Source organism: Phalacrocorax carbo, chromosome 9, assembly GCF_963921805.1.
Source record: "Phalacrocorax carbo chromosome 9, bPhaCar2.1, whole genome shotgun sequence".
NCBI lineage: Eukaryota > Metazoa > Chordata > Aves > Suliformes > Phalacrocoracidae > Phalacrocorax > Phalacrocorax carbo.
In genome coordinates, this window is record NC_087521.1 from 12,295,239 (window position 1) to 12,322,058 (window position 26,820).

Sequence of the window (26,820 nt, forward strand, 5' to 3'; positions counted from 1 at the left end):
TCCACAGGTGGTGAAAGGCGCTTTCAGTTCCTGTAGGACTGTGTGGCTCAGAAACCGTGCTCACGGGCAGGGGTGTCTAGAGAGCCCAAGCAGCTATTCCACCGCCTCTGATGGCATGACACCGGATGGTTCTCCAAAGTAGAGTGCTTCCAGCTCTACAATTTCAAGGAGCACATCTCGGCTTTAATCCTTAGGTTTCCTCCGTGCACCCTTATTTCCCTGCTGACAGGTATTTATCTCAGAATACGGGATGAGCAAGAAAGCCGGGGACGCCGGCGTTTTCCTCCACGGCTGTTTTGCGCACCTCCCCTCGGTGCCCGGTGCCCGCTGCCGCGGGCGGCCAGGCTGGAGCCCTGTTTCTGAAAGCACGGATACCTCTGTCCGTCCCTCACCCCACCTCCCCCAGCAGGGCCGGAGGCGCAGCGGGGCCGGGGCCTGCCCGCCGGGGCGGCCCTCCTGGGCGCGGGGGCGGGCACCGGCCCCAGCCCGGCGGCGGGCACCGGCCCCAGCCCGCCGAGCAGCGGCCCCGCCGCCGCCGGTGCCGGCTTTTTGGCATCCCTAATCGCGGCTGGCCCCTGTGATTGGCTGCGCGGCTCTGACCCCGCTCGGGCTCCCGGCTGGGCGGATAAAAGGGGCCTGAGCCGGGGGCTCCCAGGCATTCCCGGAGCGGGCACCAGGGACCGCCGGCCGCAGCATGACGGGCAAAGCGGGCGCGGCGCTGGCCCCCAGCCTGCCCGGTAAGCCCAAGCCCGACGGCGCGGCCGCCGCCCCCGCCGCCGCGCCCCCGCCGCCTCCGCCGCCCCCCGCGGCGGGGGCCAAGCCCAGCTCCGGGCCCACCCCTCCCCGCTGCACCGGCTTCGGCATCCAGGAGATCCTGGGCTTGAACAAGGAGCCGCCGTCGCACCCTCGGGCCGCCCTGGACTCGCTGCCCGCCGGGCACCTGCTGGCGGCCCGCTCCGTGCTCAGCCCCGCCGGGGTGGGCGGCGTGGGCATGGGGCTGCTGGGGGCCGGCGGCATCCCCGGCTTCTACACCCAGCCCACCTTCCTGGAGGTGCTCTCCGACCCCCAGAGCGTCCACCTGCAGCCCCTGGCCCGGGCCCCCGGGCAGCTGGACAGCAGCCAGACGGCCAGCTCAGGTAGGCGCGTCCCCGGCCCCCGGGGACCCCGCTGCGCCCCGCCACCGCCGCTGCCCGCCCTCCCCTGCAGTCGCCGGCACCCGGCGCACCGGCGGCAGGCCCCGTGCCCGGCGGCGGGAAGGCGATTTCGTTTCGGTCCCGAGGAGGAGGAGGAGAAGGGTGGGCGAGCCGGCGGGAGCGCGTCTTCCCCCCGCCCGGGGCTGCAGCCGCGGTGTGATGGCTCGGCCAGGGGCACCCGGCCCGGGGATGCGCGGAGCCCCGGCGAAGCAGCCCCCCCGCGGCCCCGGCGACCCCAACTCGTTGCCGGGGAATTAGGGGCCGCTCGGTATCCCTTTCCTAGACGGCGCAGCCATCCGCAACCCTGCCCGCAGGCCCCGCTCCCAGACCGCCGCGGGTCCCCCCGGGATGGCAGGCAGCAAGCTCGCGGTCCCGGCCCCCGGGGCAACACCCAGCCTCCTCCTGGGAGCGGCCGGAGCCGTCCGGAGCGGCGCGGTGGCCGGCTCGGCCGGTGCCGTGCCCCCCGCCCCCGCCCGCAGCACGGCCCGCCGGGCAGCGCGGCGACGGGGCCGGGCGGGTGGCTGGTCGCCACGGGCAGGAGCGGGGCCAGCCCCGGGGCCAGCCCCCGCCGCCGCGGGGTACAGCGGCGTCCATCGAAATGCGGGTCCCGGCTCCGTCCCCCCGCTGCTCCTTCGGGGCGAAGGCGGTGCCACCCTGCCCGCAGCACCCCCGGGCCGGGGCACCCCTGGGGAGCGGGGGGGGCCACGGGCGGGCACCTGCTCCGCCCGGGATCTGTTTTGTTTCCTGGTAGCTGCATAAACCTCAATCTTTTTTTCCTCCCCGCTCCGGTGTTTTTGCGGCGAAGTGCGGGATCCCCGGGCGGGGCAGGCGGCCGCGGGTGCTCGGCGGCGGGGAGGGGGCTGCAGCTCCCCCATTTTCCTACGGTGTTGTTGAGCTTGCCGTCTCTGCATTTTAGCAGCGCGACAACAGCATTCCCAGCAAACGACTCCGGGGGAAAGAGCAGGGAGCGAGAGCCCGGTCCCGGCCCAGAGCCTTCCCTGGCCGGGTGGATCGCCCCGAGCCGCCCGGACCGGGACCGGCGCCGGGACCGGGAGCAGCGCTGGGGCCGCGCCGGCTGGAGGGAGCGGCCGGCGGCGGGCCCCGTCCGCGGCGCGATCGCAACGAAAGCTCCGGCCGGAGCAGCCGGAGGGAGCGGAGCCGCCGGGCCCGGCCCTGCCCGGGGGTCCCCGGCGAGGAAGGAGCCCCGGCCCACGGCCGCTGCCTGTCTCTCCGCAGATTCCGAGGATGTCTCCTCCAGCGACCGGAAAATGTCCAAATCCTCCCTAAACCAGAGCAAGAAACGAAAGAAGAGGCGGCACAGGTAAGCGAGCGGCCGCCACCCCGCCGGCTCCCGCCGCCCCCCTCCCCGGGGCACCGGGCACCGGCAGCGCCGAGCCCCACCGCCCCGGCGGGCCCGGTCCGCTCCCGTCCCGCTCCGGCCCCCAGCGAAACACCCCTCCGGGCCCGGCCGCCGGAGAGCCCCGGCGGCTGCTCCCCTGCCACCTTTGCTTTTTTCTTTCTCCAAAATCAGCCCGGTTTGGCGACCCGCCCGTAGGGAGCGGGGGGATCGGCCGCAGGCGTCAGGTTCTTTAATTTTTCTGGCTGCGGATCCAGGTATCCCGAGCCGCAAACCCGAGCAGCCCGTGAGCATCTGGGCGGGATGCGGATCACGGTGTTCAGGGGGAAAAAAATCATCAACCTGTCCGAAACTGAGGCAGTTAAATAATCAAAACTGTTCTCTGCTCCGCATATAGCGATCTTAATATTGGCTATCGGCAAGGGACAATTTTTATCAACGATTTAAATATTTTATTACTTATAAATAAATGTTTTGCCGATAGATCAAATAGTTGGAACTCAGCCACAGCCTGCAGAGAAGCTGAAGAAGGCTGGAGAATGGTTTAAAGCAACGAAGATCCACTTTGGGAGATCCAGAGGGGATTTGGTTTCCCTTCGGGAATAGTCAGGGTAACAGACTTTTCCTGACTTATCCGGCAGTTAAAATGGAGTTGGTTTGTCTGCGCCTTACAAATAGAAACGAAAAATCCCGTGCCCGGTTCTGGCATTGCTGTGGCCGGAGAGTCAGGACAAAGGAAGGCCAGGCACCATCCACCGAGGGTGATTTAGCAATAATTAAATCAATCCTGCCACGGTGCAGGAAGGGTGGATTAAAAGCTGCCCCAGTGAAAGCTAAGCAGGATGCGGGGTGGAAGGAGGCGGACTCTCCCAGGAGACGTTCTGCTGGTCGTGCAACAGGAGGCTTGGTCTGGAGGGCTCATCCCAAACCCGGGGTCCCTCACCAGGCAACTGCTCCCAGTCTGGGTGCTCTGGGGTAAATACGGGTCCGTTTTCTTTGTGGACCAGACAGGGCTGGGTGAAAACACAGTAGCGGCTGGTGTACAGGTCACGGGGTGGGTGAGAGAGAGGAAACGAAATTCAGATTTATTTTCAGTACTAGACAGAAACAAACCTGCAGTATTTCGCTGTAGTTGTATATTCTGTACTAAATGGTTAAGACCTCTAGTTGTGCCAGGAACGGGCTGGGAGGTGACAGCCCAATAGTCTGCAGATATCTGCAGGATAGAAACGCTAAAAAGGAGAGTGGACTGTATATTGCGAAAGAGACAGGAACGACATCTAAAAAGGGAAAACTTCAGTTGAATATCAGGCAAAACCCTCCCGCCGGTGAGCCTTGCTGGGCTTCGGCGCTCTGGTCAGAGGAGGCTGGAGCAGAATGCTTGAAATCTAAACTGGATCAAATTGGAATAATTTTTCCTGTGGTCCCAGAGAGAGAAAATACACGAGTTAATGTGACTCTGCTGTCCCTAGAGTTCACAGGTTTGTCAGAGCTGAAGGAAAACTATTTGAAAAGAGAATGGATTTACGAATGAATTTAGAGAAGGATCTGATTGCCGGCAGGTCTCTTGCATTTGCATGCTGCTTTTGTTAGTAACGTTATCGATCTGGTGGAATCCTTTTGATTCTGAATAGCAGAAGATATTTCTGAGATTTTCTGTTTATGCTCTCTGGAATTGTAAGGCTTTTCTGAAATTCGGGTGTATTTTAGAAAAATACTTTTTTTTCCTCTTTCCTTCCCCCTTCTGGGAGCTACATGTTTCTTAGTTTGATGGCATATTTATACATTTGCTTTGAACAAAGGCTGCTTTTTTTTTTCCATTGGAGCGTTGTTAGTTTTTATTGAAAAATGTGGTTTGTGCACTGGGAGGGTGGGGTTGGAGGGTGGGAGTTTTAGCCCTCAGGGGAGTGGAAGTGGTCCGAGACCCTGGAGAAGGGTCCCCTGGAGAAGGGCTTTCATCCGTCTCAGCTTTCCAGCTGCTGATTTTTCAATCTGGTTGTCCAGAGCTGAGAACTGGCTGCGCAGAGGCGGGTTGGGCTGCCACCCACCCAGGGCGGTCCAGGAGGATTTCCAGAGGATAATGGGGTAATGCAAACTGGCAGGGAGCAGCTAATGGGATATCGGAGTGGAAGCAACCAGGGTAAAGGCAGAGGAAAGGAGCTGGCACTGGGTCTCATAGGGAAGGACTGGTGAAAAGCAGTGGAGAGCTGAGTGGATAAAACCTTTGGAGGATTCAGCTGAGGGCCAGGGCTCCAGGGGAGGATTATTTGCTTGTGGAGATTGAAGAGAGTAAGGACCAGCAGCTGGGAAGGGCTCAGCACTTCTCCAGATGGGGTGCCTAGGGGATGCTTCTTTAACGCAGTGCGACTATCAAAGGGTTAAGAAACCTCTGGATGCAAGAGGGGGAGGAGGTTCGTTTTAAGCCAGGCCAAGGGTGGGTGTGACCTCCTGTCAGAGGAGGGGTGAGGGGTAGGGACACCCCCAGGATCCTCACAAGAGGCAGTAGGGTCTGATATGTAAGAGCAGCTGCCATTGCTGCCGGTTGCAGGTGCTCGTTGCTGGGGAGGGACCGTCTCCAGAGGGAAGTCCCTAACGGGAAGGTGATTTGTAACTGTTTAAAGCGCTGTCTTCTGGCATTTTCTGGTTCTCCTTTCACCCTGGCACTTGACCTTTTGTGCACAGAAACGCAGGAGATGGGGGGGGAAAGCTATACGTTATCAGGTTACCCAGGCTTCTGAAGCTTCTGTGTTCATTTCTCTGACTCTTCATCATCTTTGCTTCTTCTTCTTATGTTTTTTGATCAAAGAGTTTTACTCCCCTCAGGACAATCTTCACATCCTACCAACTGGAGGAGCTGGAAAAGGCCTTCAATGAGGCCCACTATCCTGACGTATATGCTAGAGAGATGTTGGCCATGAAAACAGAGTTGCCAGAAGACAGGATACAGGTAATCATATCTCTCGGACCCCCTTATCCTGCCCCTCTCAGCCATGTTCGTCTCTCCCTGAAGAAAAGGTAGCAACATGGGAAGGCTGATGTTGCTTTGAATAGACCTCCCCAGACTGTCCACTCCCCTGCCCTTGATGAGTAGGTAGACAGATCAGCTGTTCTTGGCAGAGTTGTATTGGGTGTTTGTATGTCAACATGTGCTGTACATGGCATGTTGTAACGGTGATTCAGCGTGTGCATAGCTGAGGGGATGCTCAATCACTGAAGTGGAACTGGTGTGCAAGGAAACACCATGGCGTTTCAAGGACTTGGTGGTATAGGCAAGAAGAGAGCCTCCCAGAGACTGGGTCTGGGTGGGCAGTGTGGGTGGGAAAGACCTCATCTCTGCTCCTTTGGGTGCAGGAGGATGCGCAGGGATGTCACAGGCAGCTAGGACCACAGTGTGGGAATGATGGGTAAGTCCCAGTGAGGTGTTTGCACCGTCTCTGCACTTCCACTGCATTTGCCTTCTCAAGTGAAGTTTCCCTGAAAGTTTCTGGGAGTGATTTTTAATGTTTGAGGTTTAATTGCATGCCAGTCCTGTCATGCCACCATGAGGAGGCATGACACAAGGCTGTGTGGAACATCACCACTGTGTGGTGAATCTGGTGGCAAGGAGCAGCCTAAGCCACAGGGCTGTGGAGGCACCAGCCTTTGGCATGCATGGCAGCCAGTATGCAAGCCATCACTACAGTCCAAAAAGCTGGAGAAGACACAGCTGCTGTGTACACCATGGGAGACACAATGTGCTTGGGCAGACCAAACATGACATTCACAAGGATAGACTCCAGCGGCTTCTGCTGCCTCCCTCCTCCTCATGCCCTGCTCCTGCCATGTTGCTGCACAAGGCACAGGGCTGTAATGGCCAAGCCTTTAACCCATTTTTGCTGGTGCAGGTGATGTTTCTTCACTGGTTTGGGGCTAAACAGGCTTTGCCCCCTGCACAGTGGCAGTGGCTTCCTCTATAGCTGGTGCACAACAGTTTCTACAAGAGACGTTGGCCTGAGTGCCACATGGTGGTGGGAGCGACCTGGTTTCCCTGATTCATCCTTCTGCTCAGTCCCTCATGTATGCCCAGCACCTGCCAATCTGTTCCTTCAGCTCGTGCTCTTTGCTAAAGAGACAGCCCAAGAGGCTGCTCCCTTGTGGGTTTGGAAGGTAGCTCAGAGGGCTCTTAGAAATATAATGCTGATGCTGGAAGGTGCTGAGGTATGACCCTGTGCAGGGACAGGTAGACCCTCCCCAAAAAAAGTGCAGCCCTTTTTCCCTTAGTCCTGAGCCCCCCTCACCACCCTTATCCTTGTGCTGAATCAAGAGTGACATTTTTATAAAAGCAAGTTGTGCTTCTTATCCTGTTGTGCTGGCAGGACTCCTGCTGACCTAACAGCTTGTAGATAACCCGTATGCTGACAGGATTTCCACCAGTCTTCAGAAATAATGGCCCATCACCTGAAATCCTACCTGATGCATTAGGATTTTGCTCTGAGCAACAGGCCCTGATGCTTTGCCTCTAGAGAGTGAGCTGGATGGAGGGTCACTTCTCCACTTCTGACCCTGTAGAGCATCAAGTCAAGAGGGAGGGGACCTGTTGGGAGCTTAGCACTGCCTGCAGCCACCATCTGATACTGGGCTGGAAAGAAGATCCTTTGATTTCCCATAAAGGACCTCTTGAAGGAAGAGGTTCATCTAGTGGCACAGTATATTTTGAAATGCAGAGGCACCATTTCTCTGGCCAGGGCTGAGGGCCTTCGCTATGGGTGAGGTGGAGAGAGATTTTATGGCAGAGAGTGCAAAGCTGGTCACTGCATGTACTGCTTCAGCATCTGGAGCATCCTTCTAGTGCTGAGACTCAGTGTTTTATTTGATGTGGAATTGAAATAGTGGCTAACATATCTTAGCTGTCACTGACTTGCTGCCAGCATGTCATTCTGCAGCTGGCTAATAAACAACTGCCTACTTTTCCTGTACTGCAGAGTTTTTAAGCCTAGGAGTCTCCTTACTGTGACCCCTCTGCCCTAGAGATGAGGTTAGACTTGGACAGCAGAAGTACTACATTGTGTGGCTCTTCTGAACATCGGGTGTTGCTAATGGCACAGGTATGCCAGGAGAAAGTGCTTGTGAGTAACACTTTTGCTCATCATGAAAGGAGAAATCACGAAAAACAGCAGAATTTCTGTGGTATCTGTTGTGTGAGAGCATGAGCGCCCTCCCAGGGTGAGCATCAGGGTCACGTAGGAGTCCTGAGCACCACTGACCTTTCCAATGGGCCAGCACCCAATTATCCCTTACCATATTCTGTGAAGTCTCCTTGTCCATAGTTTTTTGTTTGTCACAAGTCATGATAGGATGATTCCCAACCTTGGTCATGCTTCTTGATTTTTCACTTCATGTTCCTTTTTTACTTTAGCCCCTTTTGTATAAGCCTTATTCTTTCTCCCCTTGTTATGATGTTCACACTCTTTAAATAAATCTAAGCTATTTCTTCTTGTGGCTGATGCTTTTGGTTTTCATCATCTCTTAAGCAAGCTGTGTGAAGATCTTAAATCATTCTTCATAAATCACACGCTGGTCTCTTAATCATGTAGTTGTTCTTCTGTGAAGCCCATCCTGCCTGTCAGTCTTCCTGGAGATAAGGGACCACATCCCTACAGCTGCACACTGGGTATGTTCACACCGGTTCAGCTAGACTTCCGAGTCCTTGCACAAACAGCTTCAGATTATCACTGGTCTACTTGCTTTGATATTTATTTTTTCTATTTATCTAATTTGGTCACTTCAAGCTTTTTTAGACAGATTTTTTTTTTTAATCCTCAGGATTTTCCCTCCAGTGTTCTGGGTTTTGTTTGGCATTTTATTAACTTTGCCTAACAAGCATAACAACAGCCTTACCATCTCTGACACTGGCAAGAGGTGGATGTTAGAGAAGAGTATGAGAGCAGGGCAGATATCTAGTGATACTTACTGAGTACTTTGACAGCCTCCTGGGATTTTGAACACATGTAAATATCTTAATATCCCACAGCAAGTTCTGCAGCAGTGAAGTAAATCTTGTTTTGAATCTTTTAGCATCATTTAATGCCCCTTGGAAGGGACAGCTGACAATGACTCTTTATCCCCTTCTTCATAATCATAATTTCATGTAATAATTTTTTTCCTTGCATGAGTTTCTAACTGCTCAAGGGAGCTCTATATTTTTGCATTTTCATTGTAGCTTGCAGTTCCTCCCATCTTTCAACATTGTTCTCTCCCTCTTGTAGGTCATTAATGAAAGGGTTTTCTAAGATTGTTGTGAGCATCCCACGCTGTGAACTTTCACAGCATTTCCTGTGGGTTCCCACTGGATCCACACCTAAGAGTGATATCAACTCCTTATTTTCATTCATGGAATTATTTCTCAGGAGGTAGTCGTCAAAGAGAAAGTAAATCACCTATGAAATTCAATATGAAAGTGAAATTCAAAGGGTGCAATTGAGAGAATGATATATAGGAACTGCTTGCATGTAAAGCCTTCAGCAGAATGCTACAAATAGCCATCAGAGGCCAAGAAAGTTATTGGTTTGAGAGAACATTGAATTCAGGAAAAAATATTCAAATCTTCCATTTAATGAGAAGATGAACGTGTGCTTTTTTTCAAGGCAGCACTCTTTCACATTGCATGCATCTTCCTCCTGTATTGAGCTGGCTGCTCCCAGAAGGAACATAAGCATCCACCCGTTGGACAACGTGGGAAAAGAATTTAGTTTTCCTAGTGAGACACTTTGCACAAGTCAGAGCAGATGTCACTGTGGCCATTTTGCAAGATACTTGAAAAAGGCTATGTTAAGGAAGGCTATGTATTTGAAAGAATATTCAGAAGAGTGGAAGTGATGCTATTAGAATAAACCCAGACCATTCTGTAAAATCCAGGTGAGGTAAATAGGTTCCTGCAGGGAAGTATATCCTTAGTAGACAACATGAAATATTCAGAATGGCCTCGAGCTGACAAGTATTCTGACACCTGACTTAAATCAGTGTGTTTCTCATAACAGATACTCTTAAGTGTAATGTGTAGATTTTAGATAAGTTATCCCTATTGAATTTATTAATATGTGACAGTTCCAAACTTTAAACACCAGTATCTACAATATCAAAGCTCAGTAACAGTTTGATTTGGAATTATTGAAATGACTGTGTATGTTTGTCATTACAGTATGTCTCCTACTGATCAAACAAATCAATTAATCTGTTCAGTGTTTCCAAAAAATAAGATCCTGACTGCCATTGTGGGGAAACTAGATAGACCTTTTAAGGGAACTAATCAATTAAAAAAGAGAATAAACGTGCTAAAAATTGTCAGTTCTTGTTGTTAAATGATTTTATGGTAATTACACGGATGAAGCATTTTGGGACAAAATAAAATTGCTCACATAAGCAAGAGGAAGCCCAAGGAGACACTGGTGCCATGTTTGAGGAGTGGGGATTGTCTGTGCATCCAGCAAGCTTTGTCAGGCAGATAAGAGGTCAATTTTGGCTAAAAAAAAAAACCCAAAGCCAACTAAAACTCTAATTAAAATTGTATTGTTTTAGCTGCTATCAGATTAACACAGTTCAGTATCACTGTGTAGCCCTTTAGGAATTGAATGGGGATGGAGGAATCAGGAGGGGTGGTCATTTGGAGGGAAGCATTCATACCAAGAGTGTTTCTCCAGAAGAGGCTTACCTTGCTTCAGTTTGCAAAACTGTTCTGTGTTTAGAGGTAAACATAATTTGGAAAGGCCTGAGGAATCTGTATTGCACTGAGCAGGAGCTCAGGAGTGAACCCACGGAGTCTCCTCAAGGAACATGATAGACAGTGTGAAGGAAAAATTTGCTTTATGCAGCTTTAGCAGCCCTGGCTTCTCCCCCTTCCGCCAGTTTTTCCTGCTTGCTGCAGAATGTTGAACTGTAGTCCTAATCCCACAGTGTAAGTGTGGAATGGGGATGATTGCTCCATGCAATTGCTGACCTTTCCTGCATCTGTGCCTGGAATGGCCGCTGAGGGATTTCTTAGTGCTGCCGAAAGCACTGGTGGTATGCTTGTCTCAATAAGTGAGGACCTGTCTATTCTTGCTAAAACTTTGGGTGACTCTCACACTTAGAAGAAAGACAGGCCAGCACGAGGCACAGTGCCAGTGGGTTCCCACCCGTATCTCTATGCAGCACATTCACGGAGGTCTTGTAGCTGGAGGGTAATTAGCAGAGCAGTTAGGTTGGTTGGCGGTAGATTACCAAGGTGATGGAGAAGCTGAAAGTATTGCTGCTGTGTGAGCCAACTGTTTCAATATCTTAATTTTTTTTAAGAACCCTGCAAGAAGTTAATCATGAAATATTGCTGAGCCGCTAGTGCTGGCTACCTTTGCCAATAATTCCTGAGCCACAGCAGTGTGATACCAGATCACAGTCATTAACTTCCCCTATGCTTTTAGAAATGTAGGAAGGGTACAAGTGAGAGTAATAAAACTAATCAAACTTACTGGCTTGGTGAGAATATCATTATGAGTGTTTCTCGTGGCGTATGGTGCCTCTCTGCCTCCATGTCTTTAATTGGTATGTGAGGAGTTCATTCACTTTGCTGCCTCTTCAATAACATGCTTGTTTAGTTGATCTAAATTCATATTAATTTCCATTTTTCAATTAAGAGTTGTTTAATTTGGCCCTTTCTGTAACAGAGTGTTTTCATTACCCTTTATCTATGGCCCGTTTTCAGTCCATGTGCTAGAACTTCGTTTACAAGTTAATTACCAGAGCTGCAAAGAGAGGGGCTGGGTGATGGGCAAAAGCAGGGGCCCAGGCAAGCCTTCCCAAAAGGATTTACTGTCTGAAAACTCTTAATGCCACATGCCTTTGGACACAGGAATAAAATGTGGCAGGAGACAGGACAGAAACTGGGAACTTCTCTTCAGCTTATTGTGAAATGGGGAGTCTGCTGCTTGCTGCTAGACAATCTTGTGGGATTTACCCTGGTACAGCTGGGGCTGTAGGTGCAGTTCAAAAGGTGGTTTTTAGTGCAGAGATGGACACATAGAAGTATGAATATTTTGTATACCCAGGTACCTTTTTATCCCTCTATGTTCAGTCCATGAGTTGCTTCAGCCACTGACCAATTTTCTAAATTGGACAGAAAAACAAATAAAACCAAGCTTGCCTGTCCTTGCCCTCTGCTCTGTTCCTTGCAAGATGTTTATGGCTGTCACAGCATAAGGGACTGTGTGATTTTGGTGTGTTCCTCCACAGTATTTGGAGGGAAATGGGGCTTTGCTTTGACAGTGCCTTCCTTGTTCTCTCCATGGTTTGGAGACACCATCTCCGAGGGTCAGATACCTTCCAGTGCTGGGGCACGTAAGCTCCCTGCAAGAGCAAAGACAGGCAAGCAACAAAATATGCCGTAGCCTGTTGCTGTGGCGTGCCTTGGCAAAGACTTTCCCCATTACAGCCAGGGGAATGAGGAATGGCTCTGCAGGCTTAATGCCAGGCTGCGACAACCCTTCCTTGAATTTACCCCCCTATTTTCTTAACAATGGTAGGTTATGGGTAACACTTCTCTGAGTTAGCTTAGGCACTGTAGTTTCTCAATCACTTAAGCTCTTCTGGAAATGTTACCCTAAATCTCTGTGCTGGGAACAATTTTAAGGATGAACTTTCTTCCTCTCTTCTGATACTACTGCACTTTTTCACAACTGATTTTTAAAAAAAATTATTGGGCACCCCAGCAAGTTCAATAGTTAATTCCCCTCCAACCTTAGGATGGCTGGCAGAGCGACCAGCTGATGGTTGTGTGTTCACGTTTTCCTTTAATGACCCTTTATTATAAAGTTTTCCTCCTTTCCTGACTTTGAATAGGGATTTCTTTAACAGTTCAATAACACAAGCACTTTACAGACATGGTTAATTTACTCTCCCTTTTATTTCTTAATGGGTCTATTCTTCTCTATAGTGTTTATCTTTTACCCTGATAGATCTCAACAAGTTCTTCTGATTCTTCTCTGGCAGCATGAACCTCTCTGCCTCTTCATTGTCCTTCTTTGTGGGTGTTCTGCAAGCCAGACTTTGCACAGGCCCGTGCAGCGCTGAGAAGTCCAGTCCTCAACAGACATACAGATTACCCTCATCTTCACATGTGTGAGGCTCGCAGGTCTTTCTGTAGAGCAGAAAAGAGGAACTTGGTTGGAGAACAAACTGTTGCTACAATAACAGGGTCCAGGGACCAGACCACCTTCATAAGAGGCTGTGAGAAAGCATAAGGGGCTCTTCTGTCTGCTCTGAGTGGCGTTGTCCTGGGAGTGGCAAGAGATGTCCTGTTTAGGCCCCACCTGGTGTGAGAAGCACAGGTTGCTCCCTACTATCTGTGTCAGGTTTCTGTTAGGCTCCCAGCTGAGCAAAGGCAGAGCTGAAACTTTGCCTGGTAGTTATTAGAGCCTTCAGCTGCAGCTTTCTCTCCAAATTCATAGCAAGGGGATGCAAGTGAAACATTGCTTACACCTGGTCACCTTCCTGAGACTTATATAAAGGCCCATGGCATGCATGTTGCACATTTGTAAACATGGGGATTATGTCCCGTCCATAGTCTAGAAATAGCCTACTGACTGACTCCTGCCTGGCTGTTGGAACTGACTTGCTACAGTGAGGATAAGCAGCCGCACTTTGCCAGGCTGGGTTAGCCCGCATCCATGTTGTTCAGCCAGGCCAGTGCAGCCAGGCTGCCCACCCCTGCATCTGGGAAGCTCTGGCTCACTTGCAGCTGCGGCGTCTGCAGGATATGCTGCTGGGGGAAATACCTCATTTGTGCTACCCTTTCACTCTCTAAAGGCACTGTTTGGCTCACCCAGAGGGAGGCTGAACTCTGAGCGTTGTTGGGAAACAAGCCCTTGGAAGGATCTACCCAACTCATCATGTAAATGTACATGATGAGTATCTCTGCTGGTCACTGCTCTCAGCCAGGTGTGCCGGTGATGTCCGTTCCAAGATAACTTGTTTTATATCCATCAGCTGTTTCTGATATCTCTAGGTCCCTTGTATCTTTGGCTTCACTGCCATCCTTCCAACTCAGAGTCCCCCGTGACTGTCCCTACAGCACCCCGCCATTTGTTAGTTAATTGGACCAACTCCTTGAGCCTATATGTTGACTGTGACTGAGACCAAGGCTTCAGCGACTAAAGGGCAATTAAGGGAGGGTCCCTGCCTGGGAGATTTTAGCTTGGGTAGACTAAGCATGGGGGAATACCTGGGAATGTCCTGGTGAGCTCGGATGTGCTGCCCTGTTGCGAGCAACGTCCGTGAGTGGGTTGCTTGTTGATGGCTCTGCAGGTCACAGCATTAGCTGTGCTGTGCACTAGCCTGAGCTGACAATGCCAGCTGCAGGCGTCAGCGGCACAGCAGCAGCCAGTGCCTGGAGCATGAGTCTTCTGCAGCTGTAAGGTGTCATGTGAAAATTCCTTGAGTTGTGAATTACCCAAAGAAGGTGAAGGGTACACAGAGCTGAGGAATGTGCAGAGCCAGGAGCAGACATGTAGTAGGAGTAGAGTGCTGAAGGGCCACCCCATTGCAGCCAACGTAACTGCCAGTGCTGACCTCTTGGGTGGCGGTCAGGGAATAAACTGCTCTTACGGCCTGCTCTTTGGCTCTGGTGGTCCTCCTTCCCCAGATTCAAGACAGCCTGGTGAAGGATTTGCCGAGGTTGGGTGATTAGATATCTCTTACTGCATGAGGCAAGGAATTGCAAACACCATCCTTACCATGTATCTTCCTAAGGGAAGATTGTAAAGGACTGCAACTTTCTCCTTTTGGTGCTCAGTCCAAGCTGCTGCATGAAAACTATTACAACATGTTACAACATTTTACAATACATAACACATTTCCCTAGATATCTTCCAGATAATGCTTCAGTGCACCAAGAGTTCCTGTGCATTGTTGAGCTCACGCTGTAGCCCTCAGGGGGGAACTTTGCAGGCTGTCCCCATGCATGCAGGGACAGGCTTGAGCCTTATCTCGGGGAACAGTGCTGCACCAGGTAGTGCTGCAGACATCATCTCCTGCTGGTGCACAGCCTCTGGCTCCTACATTTTTCTTCTGGAGAAGGCCAGATCACACCTTTGCCCTTTGCTCTGTGTGTACTGATAACGGAAAAGGCAACGTGTGGCTGCTAATGGCATGCAAGAGGCAGCCCCAGAGAACAGGCAGCGCTCCACAGCATCTGAGGAAGGCTGGCGTCCCAAGCTCTGATTTTGGTGCCCATAGAAAGGCATCATGAAGGGGATGTGACATTTCTCCTCTGACTGCCCTGATTCATCTTGCTCTAACATGAAGGTAATAATATGGTGTGTCCCCACATTGCATATGGATGTTTATGAAGATCTATGCTAAGGTTTCCTCTGTGTCTGAGGACATTCAGAGCAGTGTTAGTGGGGCAAAAGGAGGCAAAACAAAAGTATACAGGCAGGATAGCAACATGGTTAATGGAGCCAGGCATTGTGAGCTCCCAAAGGATGGATGTGCAGTGTTACCCTTTGTGACAATGACAAACGTCGCCCTGGGTTTGTGTGGACTAGGATGATGGGCGCACTCTTGCCAGCTTTCCTGTGACTATCATGCACTCAGGACCCTGATGGTTTTCCTGTTTTTCAATCAGCATGTTAGGAAAGGAGGAATTTGTGTGTTTATCCGCAATGTCCCAGCCTATATAGAGGTGTAGCTCCAGCTAAGCTGCTGGTCAGCTGGCATCATGGTCTGGCAATGATGAAATCAATGTATCAGGGATGCATTTGCTGTGCAGATGTGTTGCACAGATCGAGTGTGTACTGACCCACCAATCTCACTATACCTATCATGCATATCATGCGCACACTTGTTTTTCTTTAGGGAAGATGGGACCCCTGCACCTGATGAAGTTCTCCAGTTTTTGTAGGTTACAAGTGAGAAGACATGTCATCACATGAGGTGGCAAGGCCAGGTGAAAACCCCAGCTTTGCCAAGGGGACATGGTTTAAGACATATTCCCTGGTGAAGAGGGGTTTTACAGCTTTGGCTGCATAAGTCAGATAAATTGCAACAAGGAGCTATACTTGGCCCACATAATGCTTTTAAGAGCAGGATTCAGAGGCAGGCCTGGCCTGCGGGACCAGTGGCATGGTAATAGCATGTACATTTTTGCGGGGTAGCGTATTGAGCCCATATTCAATGTGTGCCCTGTGCTAGTTTCGCTTAGAAGAGACCAAGCTTGGATGAACTGTCATGTCTTTGCTCAAGAGGGATGAGTACCATCTCACAGCTCATCTCAGCATGTCTGGTTGGACCTGTTAGCCAAGCGGGTCAGACATGACTCTACCTATTACCAGGAAGGGCTCTTGCCATGCTGTGTATGGGAATTGCTCTTTCTAATGTGAGCTCAGAAAGCTCTTTCCCCGTGTTTAGTGAGAGGAAGGATGATGAGTCCTGCGATCAGCCATGCAGCCCAGGTACAACCTTTACTGCTCTCATTTAACTTCATACCCACTTTACACCAGCCATAGAAAGTGATGTCACCATAAACAGTGCCAATAATTTTAACATTACATTTGAAAAGACAGCAATAAACCATTTCCAGGCTTACACAAGTGGTGCAGTATCCACCAGCAGCCTGGGGACAGGAAGCTTTCCTGGGGTGATCAGTACAGGGGAGGGATTCAGGGGAGCCCCAGGACCCAGTCAGACTTTAGACTCTTGTGGCAATTCATTATAAAGCCCCAGGTCCCATGAGTGTGGATGAGACAAGCTCCAAGGAAGCTATAAGGCTGTTCGTTGCAGTGCTCACATCCTCAGATTGAACCCAGCCAGGGTCACTGGCTCTGCCCAATATGAAGGTGAGGATACTGCTATTTTTTCAGAGGAAGTTTTCTTTTTGAATACTCTCACTGTAGAGGGTTTCGTTGGAAAGGAAGAAGAAAGAAAGGGAGATGTGTAGCTGTCAGGAGGAACTGAGTGCTGAGATGGCAGCAGGGCCCTGGCCGTGGAGATGAGCTGGAGGTGTTCTCTGGTTTGCAGCTGGACTCACCAAAGGGCTTCAAGTGGGGAAGTGACAGGTATGCTGCTGGGCATGATTTTAGGAGTAGTGTTCTGCTGTGAGGGAAATAGCAGGCCTGACCAGGTTTTTCTAGTCCAGGAGAGGAGAAAACAGTATGCGGGCAGAGGTGTGAAGAGCTTGCACTGAGAAAGAGAGTTTCTTTGTGCCAATGCTTTGCTGTGTATACAGTGAGGCGACAGGATCAGTCCAGAGCAGCATGTTGGTGAAAGGGACATAAACAACTACAAGGCATTGGTGTAGGTGTCTGGATGTTTCCCACGGCAGTAAATGCCGTAGAGGGAAGAGATCTCAGGGATGAATGTGAGAAGCTTCTGCATGGTTCAGCCTGAGAAGGCTGGATCCCTGGGAGAAGAGTGTCTTGGATGGACATAAGTGTGTTGGGTCAGAAAGCTGTCAGCACCATCACATCAGGTGGGACCATGACAGCAGATTACAACCCAAGGCAATGACACAGAAGAAGTCCAGAAAGCTCGCAGGCTGCCTGGCTGGGCAGGACAGAGCCCAGTATCAGAAATGGCTTCTTTGTAGGGATCATACAGAGTGACAGTTCAGCTCCCCAAAGCTGGTTTGTGCCATGGAAATTGTCAGAGAGCAAAGAAGATACACCTGTTAATCCAAGGAGGGGTGGAAGGGCGGGGGGGGTGGTAAATGGTCTCAGCATTGCTGCTGGAGGGACTTGGGATTTTGACCCTTGCTTTAATTGCTGGTTTGCCAACAGGTGCATGTGGCTGCTCCTCATGTGCTGGTGGGGAGAGTGCTGGTGTGTCTGTGTGTCTGTGCATGTGTGGATGTGCATTTGCTTGTGGCCTTCTAGTGGACATTTCAGCATGCACCACTTTGGGCTGGGACCATCTTGTGCTCCATAAAGCTTGTTACTTGAAAGACCCCTGTTATAATGATATGTCAAAGGCAGTATGTGAGATTTGGTGAAGCAAAAACTCCCCATTATCTAGGCTGGAATTTTCCTTGAAGAGATGAGGAATGCTTGGGCAGAGAAAATAACATTTTTTTATTTAGAAAGACAAAAAAGGCCACTACCAATTCTATCTGTGTGCCCCAGCTTGAAAAGTAGCAGACAAGAAAATGAGTGTAACCAGTGAAAATTTTAGGTTGAAACAATACAGAAGCAATATACAGCAACGCCCTATACACCTTAAAATATCCCTTTGCTAATTCAGATTCCTGGCACATGACAAACCTCAGGGAGACTTCTCTCTTTAGCAGACAATGTTTCAGGAGCTGATTAGGTAAACAAACTAATATGATGAATGCAGATAACAAGGACACATTGAGTCTCATGTCCCTTTACAAAATGAGAGATTCCTCCTACTACAATTTGCTCTTCTGCATCATCAATAATCTGAGGAAGTATCAGTCATCATTTGTGATTCAGAGAAGGAAACTGGCAAGAATAACCTTGCCAGTCTTGGCTCTGAAATGCTGCAACCCTGTGGTTGAGCACAGAGAGCCTCAACTTTTACTGCTTTGGGCAGTGGGCACCAAGGGTGAGAATTAGATGATGATGGAGGCTAGAAACATCTCCATTTATAAGACTTTGCAATACTGCTGATTTCAGTAAGGGGGCCTCAGAAGAACAGGCATGTGGAACAAGGATCCAGGCGCACTGAAGGTGCTGGCGTTTGCTGCTATCTTGATTCATAGGCTGTGGATGCTCTTGGAGGAGACAGTGTCAGCGTGATGTGCCCAGTGGGTTCAGTGTGTGATGCTCAGCTCTGACCAAATGATAGGGAATAGGTTGATGGGCAGATCCTCTCTGAGTGACGTGTTATGTTACCACCATCTATTTGCCTGTTTCGTATTGAGACCAGGTTTTGCAAGGTGACGTGTTTTGGTCTTGCAGCTTTTCTATGCCTAGAGAACCAAAGCCCATTGATATGGAAACGACTGCAGTTTCTGCAGGGTGTGCAGGCATACCCAACTTGCGGTGTGCAGTGAAAATCAGCTTATGCTGCTGCTGCACACAGAAGGTGTCTGGCAGCTTTGCCAGAGTCATGCTTGCCTCCTGCCCCCAGCTCGGCCACAGCAGTGACCACCCCAGATCCAGCCCTTGATGTGCCAAGGGCAGCACTTTGGAGCCTCAGGAGCAGCCCAGGAAAGGGCTTTGGGCTGCTAAACAGCAAACGTGATGCATGGGCTGAACTTAGACGCTAACGCACCTGGTGGATAGCAAGACAAACCTGTCCTCTATATTCTGTTGTCCATTTTTTGAGGACAGGGTTCCTGGAACAAGCTTCCCATGTTTCACCGAGGGTTCTTGTGTGATAATAAAAAGCTGTAAATCATCTTAAGATGTAGCACATTGGTCCAAACGACACCTCTGCGCATCAGATTGTGATAGCTTTGCACAAACATCTGGCATGCTTCAGTCTAACATTAATCACAGCAGTTTTCACCACTGCTCATGAAGTGTGGAAGCACAAACACGATCTTTTCACCATACCCTGGGCTGTATAACAGAGCATCAGATGAAAGCAAGTGAGAAGGAAGGTGGGTGGTACACAGCCACGTCAATAAAGCATTTCACAAAGCTGAGCTGATCCACATGATGAGAAGGGGCAAGAGGAAATGTGGACAAACCTAAACATTGCTTGAAGCAGGCTGAATTTTACAGAGCTGGAGGGAGTTGTAGAGTAGATAGCTCCAAGCAAAAACAAAAAGCAGCCGGAGAAGACATGGAATATCAAAACCGCAAGTAAATTTAGGTGTAAGGGTGAGACCTTCTCCAGGAAAAGTGAGGTGCCAATAATAAACAACTGCATATTTGGAAGTTGTGGCTGATGTACCAACACAGCCAAAATTACCTCAGAATTACTAAAACTAGTGTGTAATTCAGCTCAGAATCAAGGCACAGGAAAATTTTGGTAACACGCTAAGAGGTCTGAAGAAAGCAGTAAGATCTCCAAGAATATTTCATCCCACCGATGGAGCCATCTGAATGAGAGCAAAATCCCAAGAATGGGCCATGGGGAATAATTCTGCTGATCTGAAATGGCATGGAGGCTGCCAATGCCATGCTGGAGCTCTTCCCTCCCTGTGCCTCAGGATGGTCTTGTGGCAGAGATACTGGCCTGGGGTCTGACCCCAGAAATATTCAGTATTTAGCATCATTGGTTTCACTCAACTTCATGCCTAAGATGAAGATATGGGTCCTAGTGTTAAAGCAAGATGGTCAGTCCTCCTGACTTCTGTTCTGCTAGAAATTCTGGGATTTCAAACTCCTTTTTCCTAGCCAAAACCAAGAGGAAATTCCCATCAAATGACAAAAATCGGTTTGGGAAATCTCAGAATGATCTTACGGATGTGTGATGTCATTTTGATTTTCCCATTTGGCTTTAAAGCATAGATTTTGCATGTTTTAGGTGGCCGAGATTAAAATACAGCATTCAGAAGAAAGCCATAGATAATTTTGATCACACTTCCACTGGCCAGATGCAGTTTTTCCTGTGCGATTGAATCAGCATTTTTTGATTGAAAATTTTCCACGGCTCTAGTCAAAATTGGCCTGCCAGCTGGCAAAGCTTCTGCTGGCTCTGGCATTTGTGTGGCCCTGCCATGGAAAAAGGGATGCTCCAGGGCAGCAGGTTTAATGGAAGTGGGCAGTGCTGGGGCTGGCCCAGGAGGAGGGCAGGGGAGCATGAGGCATGTGGGAAGATGTTTGGGGCATCAAGGCAGGAGGGAGGGGAAAGGGAGGGGTGATAAAAGAGGATCAAGAAGAGTTTAAAAAGTTGCCCATGTAGTACTTGATGGAAAAACCTGTTCCTGGCTGAGATCCCAGGTGTGGCAACTGGTGACAGAGCCAGCTGTGCAGAGCCGAGCCCTGCAAGCCGCTCTGGGTACATGGCAAGTTGTCACTAGAGCCCCAAACAAAGGCAGATCTGTGGGCACCAGCCCTTGGATTGTGCAGGAATTTCTTCCTGAAGCCAAGGGAGATAGCAAGGAGCTCTGTGGCAAGTGACATACTGCATTGGTTTAGCCACGGCAGACCAGGCTGGATCCCTCTCCTGGCCCCAGTGGGTTGAGCTGCTCCCTCGCAGCATGCAAGTGTTGGGAGTGGCTGCCCCACTGCCCCTGTCTGGTGGAGTGAGAGACCCTGCCAGCATCCTGCTGACTGCAGTATCGAGCAAACCCGTGGGACACGCAGGCATGGAGGAGTGGGTGGAGAGAGGAAGCTGTGCAATCCTGAGGGCCCTTGATCAGGTTCCAGCGGAACCGAAGCCATCCATGGTCCAGGGGTTACATATTGGTAGTATGAAAGTGTAACTCACACTGTTTATCATGCAAAGGAGGTGACGTGGTGAAGCAGCCTGGCTGTAAAATCCCCTCTGACATGCACAGAGTGTCTTCTGCTGGGAGAAGCTGGGATCACAGCTCCTGGGACCACCACCCTACCCACTCCACAGAGATCTCTTTGGGGCCAGGATGGCCAGGCTCCCAGGAACATCCAAGGCTGGCTGTCACATCTGCTGTCAAGCCACTCACCTACCCTGCAGCTCTCTCCCAGTAAGGCTTCCATGCTGGGCAACTCCCCTCTGCACAGGTAGAAGAGGAGGGCTTGCCTTGCCAGCTGAGAGCTGGACCTCACTCCATGGCATCAGTCTTGTGGTCCCTGCGGCAGAGCTGGGGGTCTGCTACGGTCCCCAAGTGCTCCCCACTGCAGTCTAAGGTCCCCCACGGCTACGGGAGGTGGGGACAAGAGAGGGTTAAGCTGTCAGCTCTGTAATGTTAAACAGGTGTCAAAGGCACCTCCATATATCTGCAGATTGAAATCAAATTCTTTGCAGTATAAAAAGATAAATTACCCAGGCGATTCCCGCCTCATCCCACTCATCAGGCCAGCGCCAGACGGCAAGCAATTTTTTTTTTTAATGTGCTAACGACCTAATCAAGCAATCAAGTCGGAGAAGATTGCGGAGTGACCCCGAGCATCCATCTGCCAGCGAGACCCCGCCATTCATTTCCATTCTGCCGTGTACTTCCCGGGAAAGGGAGGGAAAAAATAGAAAAGAAAAAAAATCCTAAACAAATTAACACCCAATTTTCTGTGAGTCTAATTAGTTAAATGAGGAGGTGTTTGGGGTGTCCGTGGGGAGGGAGGGGCTGCCTCTCGGAGAGGGGCCTGGTAACTCCATGGCATTAATTAGCGCAGGTCAATGGTGTGGTTCCCTGGGGACCAGCTGCTTTAATTTCCCGTGATATTTCAGTGCCTGAGGCCCATCGATTCAAACTGAAATTAACTTATTTTTCAATCAGGCCTGGGCTGCCCCTGGGGCTGACTCTTCCTTTGCCTCCTTCTGAATAGACCTCGAGCAATTTTTCATCTAAAGCTGATGCCTCTGCTCGGCGGGAAGGGAGGGGAGCTGGGGAGGGAGGAGGGCGAGGGAGACAAGAGGAATGGAAATCGGAGAGAGAGCGCTAATAGATTTCTGCAAGCATATCTCCCCCCCCCCCCGCCATCGCCACCCGCCTCTCTGCTGGCTGCCCCCCAGGTCACAGCTCAGAGATTATTCTGCCAATTTTCTGAGAAGATGAGGGGCTTTTCAAACTGGGAATTCAGGGAGAAGCGCACAGATCAGCTTCCCCCTTCTCCTGCCTCTCCCAAGCATCCACCCCCATGCCAGCCCTCCCTGCAGGCACCGCTGCCTGCAGCTCTGTGCTGCAGCTCAGACACCCAGTAAATAATGAAAGAAAATCCCAGGCATGAGAGCCAAAAGCCGCTAGAAAAAGACGCCACGATGGCAAATTAATTACATCCTGCAGAGAGGGATGGGACCTGCTTTCACGCTTGGCCCTCACCTCTTCTGCAAGCGAGGGAGGGGGAGATACCTGGCGGCTGCTGCACAGGGGAAGAGGTCACAATGCTTTTGGGATGAGCATATGCCTGTCTGCTTTCATCCCACTGTATAAGCACCTGTGTGTTCCCATGTGGGAAGGGGAGTGACACACCTTCTCCCCCCAAAAAACCCATGTCCCTCCTTGTCACCCACCCCAGGTTTGGTTCCAGAACCGCCGGGCCAAATGGCGGAAGAGGGAGAAGTGCTGGGGCAGGAGCAGCGTGATGGCTGAGTACGGGCTCTATGGTGCCATGGTGCGTCACTCCATCCCGCTGCCTGAGTCCATCCTCAAGTCTGCCAAGGATGGCATCATGGAGTCCTGTGCCCCTTGGCTCCTGGGTAAGAGAGCAGCTGCATTCATAGGGGAGGGCAAGTGGGTTGAGATGAAGTGCGGGATGCAAAGAAGAAACCAGAGCTGTGTCAATAACATGGGTGGAGGGCAGCGGGGTGAGGCCCCCCTACCCCGCCACCCTCCATCCCCCTCCCACTACAGCCCTTGTCAATAGGGTCTGGCTGCTCATCCCAAATCCCTGATGGTCCTTGGATCCTGACCGGCAGGATCTGGCCAGGGCAGGAATTTGTGCCCCATGCTCAGGCTGGTGTTAGCCTTCGACTCCTGTGGTGTGAGCATCCCTTACACTCAGCCCTGGAGCAGGGGCTCCAACCCTTGCCCAAGGCAGGAGGTCATCCCAGTCTGACTCTTCCAGTCCCATGATGCTGTATGGGGTGCCAGGATGTGCTCTCCCTTCTCCAATTCCCAGGGGGAACATGCTGCTGCCTCCTCCTGCTCTCTGCACCTGGGGAGCTGCATTTCTGCCTGGTTTCACTTGTTTTTCGGCGCAGACTTGGAGGGAGCATCTACCCTACCACACTCCTGCTCTTTACTTCCCACCTTCTGACCTTTCAGGCTGGTTCTGCCCCAAAACTAGTGTCTGGTGTCTTGATGATGGACTGTCCTCTCTGTCCTTCTATCTGTGAAACTGAGAGAGGCAGAGGGGTGGGTTGTGTGAGGAACAGGTTGATACAGGAATAGGCAGTGGGGGCTCTCCCTCCCCACCCTCAGTGAAGCTCAGGCAACTGTGCTGCTGTCTGAGACCCTCGTCCCTATGCAGGGACAAGTTAGCTTTAGGTTCACAGAGAGAAATGAAGGGGAGAGTAATTATAGACCTTTGGGCGCAGGCCCGAGGCCATGGATGCTAGGGCTGGGCTGCCCCAGCAGGCAGCTGCCTTGCCTGGGCTGCCCTCGCGTGGGGGCCAGAGTGAGCGGCTCGCCGTGACTGCTGTGTGAAGCAAGGGTTTCTGCTTTTCCTTAATTCTGGCCTCTCTTTATCTTTGCTGTTTTCAGTTCAAGATGGCTTTCCCATGCCCAGGCGCTTTTCTAAACCCGAATACCAACAATTCTTTTTAGGGATGCACAAAAAGTCTCTGGAGGCAGCGGCTGAGGCGGGGAGGAAGACGGAGGTGGAGCGCCAGGCCCTGCCCAAACTTGACAAGGGTGACAAGGAAGAGAGGGGCCCGGATCCCAAAACCACCATTTCCCAGGAGGAACTGAGAGAAAACAGCATTGCTGCCCTCAGGGCCAAAGCTCAGGAGCACAGCACCAAAGTCCTGGGGACCATTGCTGGGGACACCCCAGCCCCAGGCAGGAAGCTGGAGACAGGGGAGGAGGCGACAGCAGCGGAGGATGAGAGACAGACAGAGAAGTTGAACTTGTCGCAGAAGGAGGAGAAGCTGATCTAGGGGGGGAAGAGGTGGCAGAAGCCAGCCCCGACAGACACTGTGTCCTCTGGGGGCCACGTTCCCCCTTGGACTGCCAGGCACCCCCCGGCCACCCCTGCCTGGGGAGCGGGGCCCCAGTCTCTGCATTTGGGGTTGCCTGGCAGAGGTGTCCCCCTGCCTGCTCCCCTCGAGCGTACCACTGCCCCTCGCTCCTCTGCCCTGCCGGGCCTTCCTTACACTCCCACCCCTTCCTTCTGGGGGACCGGGAAGTGTCCCATCATCGTCGCCACCCAAGAAGACACTGAGGCTCTGGGTCCCTCCGGCCTCGTGACCAGCTCTGGGGCTCTCTCTTCCTGCTCCAGCCCCAGACCCCACCAGCCATCTTGGAGCGAGCCTGTCCCCTGCTGCCATGCCCCTTCTTGGTGCACATCTCTCCCCAGTGCTGCTTGGGCCCCTTGCCCTGGCACCCTGCCCCACTGTGCCCCAGGCAGACCCGCCGCCTTCCCCTGGCCATCACCTCTGCCTCTGTCCCAGGCCACAGTGGGACAAGTCCATGGCAGTATTTGCATGAAATGGTGACTCTCCATCCAGGGTGGTTTGCAACCTTCCACCCCATCTTTCCCTGCCTGGCACTGGGGTCTGCCGGGAAGCTTTAGGGCAGTTGCTGCAGCTTTAGGGCAGTTGAGTTTTGTCTCTGTTTGGCAGCAAGAGGCAAGTTTAGCCCACGGACATGACACCCTGGTCCCACCTGTCACCTTGAGGTGACCCCAGCCCATGTTGCTGGCTCCCGCAGGGCTGGTCACCACAGCCGGGTCTGAGTCTGCCCCAAATGCCAATGCCCTGCATCCCTGCAGAGGGGCCAAATGATGAATACATTATTCCAGGTGAGAAAACAACATCTGCCCAATGTAGTTATTGAATTAAGTTTGTCCAGCTCACCCTCTGAGTGTTAAAGGGAATGACAGCCATGCACATCCACCCTGATCCACCCCATAACATGTACATATTTCTTCTAGCTGGCTCCACACAAGCACACGTGGTCCCATGCAGCCAAACCTGCTCTGTGGTTCCATTACCTTCCCATCCTGGTAAGGCGCTATTCCCCTCTGAAAGCCGTAGGACAGTGACTTCCAGGCAACCCTTTCTGTCCTGCTTTCAGCTGTGAGCACCCTTTCCCCAGAGCTACTGTTTTTCTTCCGTCAAAGGTTAAGCCCCTCCATTGAGCCCGTTTGTCTTTGTCCCCCAGTCGTTTGACGTGTTAGATGATAGCCCATGGTGTGTAAATAATGTATATACCATGAGAAAAGAATTCAGTGTTGAGGTGTTTGAGATATGGAGCTGTAACAACTTCTAGTCATCCAGCATCTGTGATTTATGTGCCATTTTCTGTAAAGATATGAACAAGAATAAAACTAAACGGGAATACTGTGTATGAGTCCAGTCACTGATGTTTAAGGAGGGTGAATTCAGCCAAAGCTGAGAGCAGGTTGGACATCAGGCCACAAGCCAGAGAGAGGTGGGAGCTCCAAAGTGGCACAGAGAGAGGTCTGTACATTCCTCCCTACCCAGGCATGGAGAAGACGAGGCTTGGGTGCTGCTCTCCCTTTGCAGTGAAAGACAAAGCTGAAAGGGATGTGATTGTACCTGGTGCAAAAGTTAGGCATCATGGCATACAACTGGTCAGAGAACAAGTCACTTCAGCATCCAGAACAGCCCTGGTGCTTTGGGTTGCTCCATATCACATGCACCGGGCAGACCTTCGGGCAGGCTCAGCCTCTCTGCCAGGAGCAGGCTGCAGAGCCCAGCTGGCCTGAGGAGTGGAGGCAGCAGCCAGATGCTGCAAGCGCAGGGGAGTTTGCTGAGAGGGAAGGGCACCAACAGGGATTTGCTCGTCCAGCAAGACGAGCTCCAATTTGAGAGCAGCCCATACTGAGTTACCAGAGAAGGAGCTGAGATTTGTCTGCCCTGCTAAGGGCATCTGGGGATCGTCTGATGGAAAAAACTGATGTCTTGCAGGGCAAAAAGACTGAGGCAGAGCAGATGTCCATAGGGAATGAGAAACTTTGCTTGTGAAACAATGAGGCTGCTTGGGCCTGACTTTGTGGAGGGGCTGCACGTCCACAGGACTGTTTCCCTGGGGGGACAGAGCCCTTGTAGGTCCTCTTCTAGCTCTGGGGGCAGCTCGGATACAAACCAGGTGTGTGGTCTGGGATGAGTGTACCTGCTGTCAAATAGTGCCTGTCTCCCACACTGGTGGTCAGCCTATTCACCAAACATCAGCCCTGCAAACCATGAGTGGTGCCGCACTATGAAGAGCAAAGAGGAGATCTACTAACCCTCTCACCTCTGCTGTTGATCCTATCCATGTGTCTGGCGCAGAACAGCCCTGCTTGCAGGGATAGTCTTTCTGCTCCTCTCTCATGCCCCCAGGAAGGGAGGGCAACCTGGTCAATGAAATTAAGGAAACCTCCAAGCTCTGCCTTAAAAAACACTACCTATATAGGGCCTGAATGAAAGGAAGGTATCAAAAAAGCTGTGTCGAGGCAGGGAAGCAGCTTAGCTCTACTACAGTGGGTGGTGGGAGGTCTCAGCATGAGGAAATGGACTGCAGTGTTTCACATCAAACCACCACCCCTT

The 26,820-nt window shown here is 51.5% G+C and overlaps 1 protein-coding gene across 1 annotated transcript; it reads left to right on the top strand.

The window, feature by feature from the left end:
• Positions 1-694: 694 nt before the first annotated feature.
• Positions 695-25,590, top strand: VSX2 (visual system homeobox 2). The gene is made up of 5 exons (XM_064459986.1): positions 695-1,136; positions 2,430-2,514; positions 5,374-5,497; positions 22,623-22,803; positions 23,873-25,590. The coding sequence occupies exons 1-5, from the start codon at positions 695-697 to the stop codon at positions 24,202-24,204; spliced, it is 1,164 nt and encodes a 387-aa protein (XP_064316056.1). The 3' UTR covers positions 24,205-25,590.
• The last annotated feature ends 1,230 nt before the right edge of the window (positions 25,591-26,820 follow it).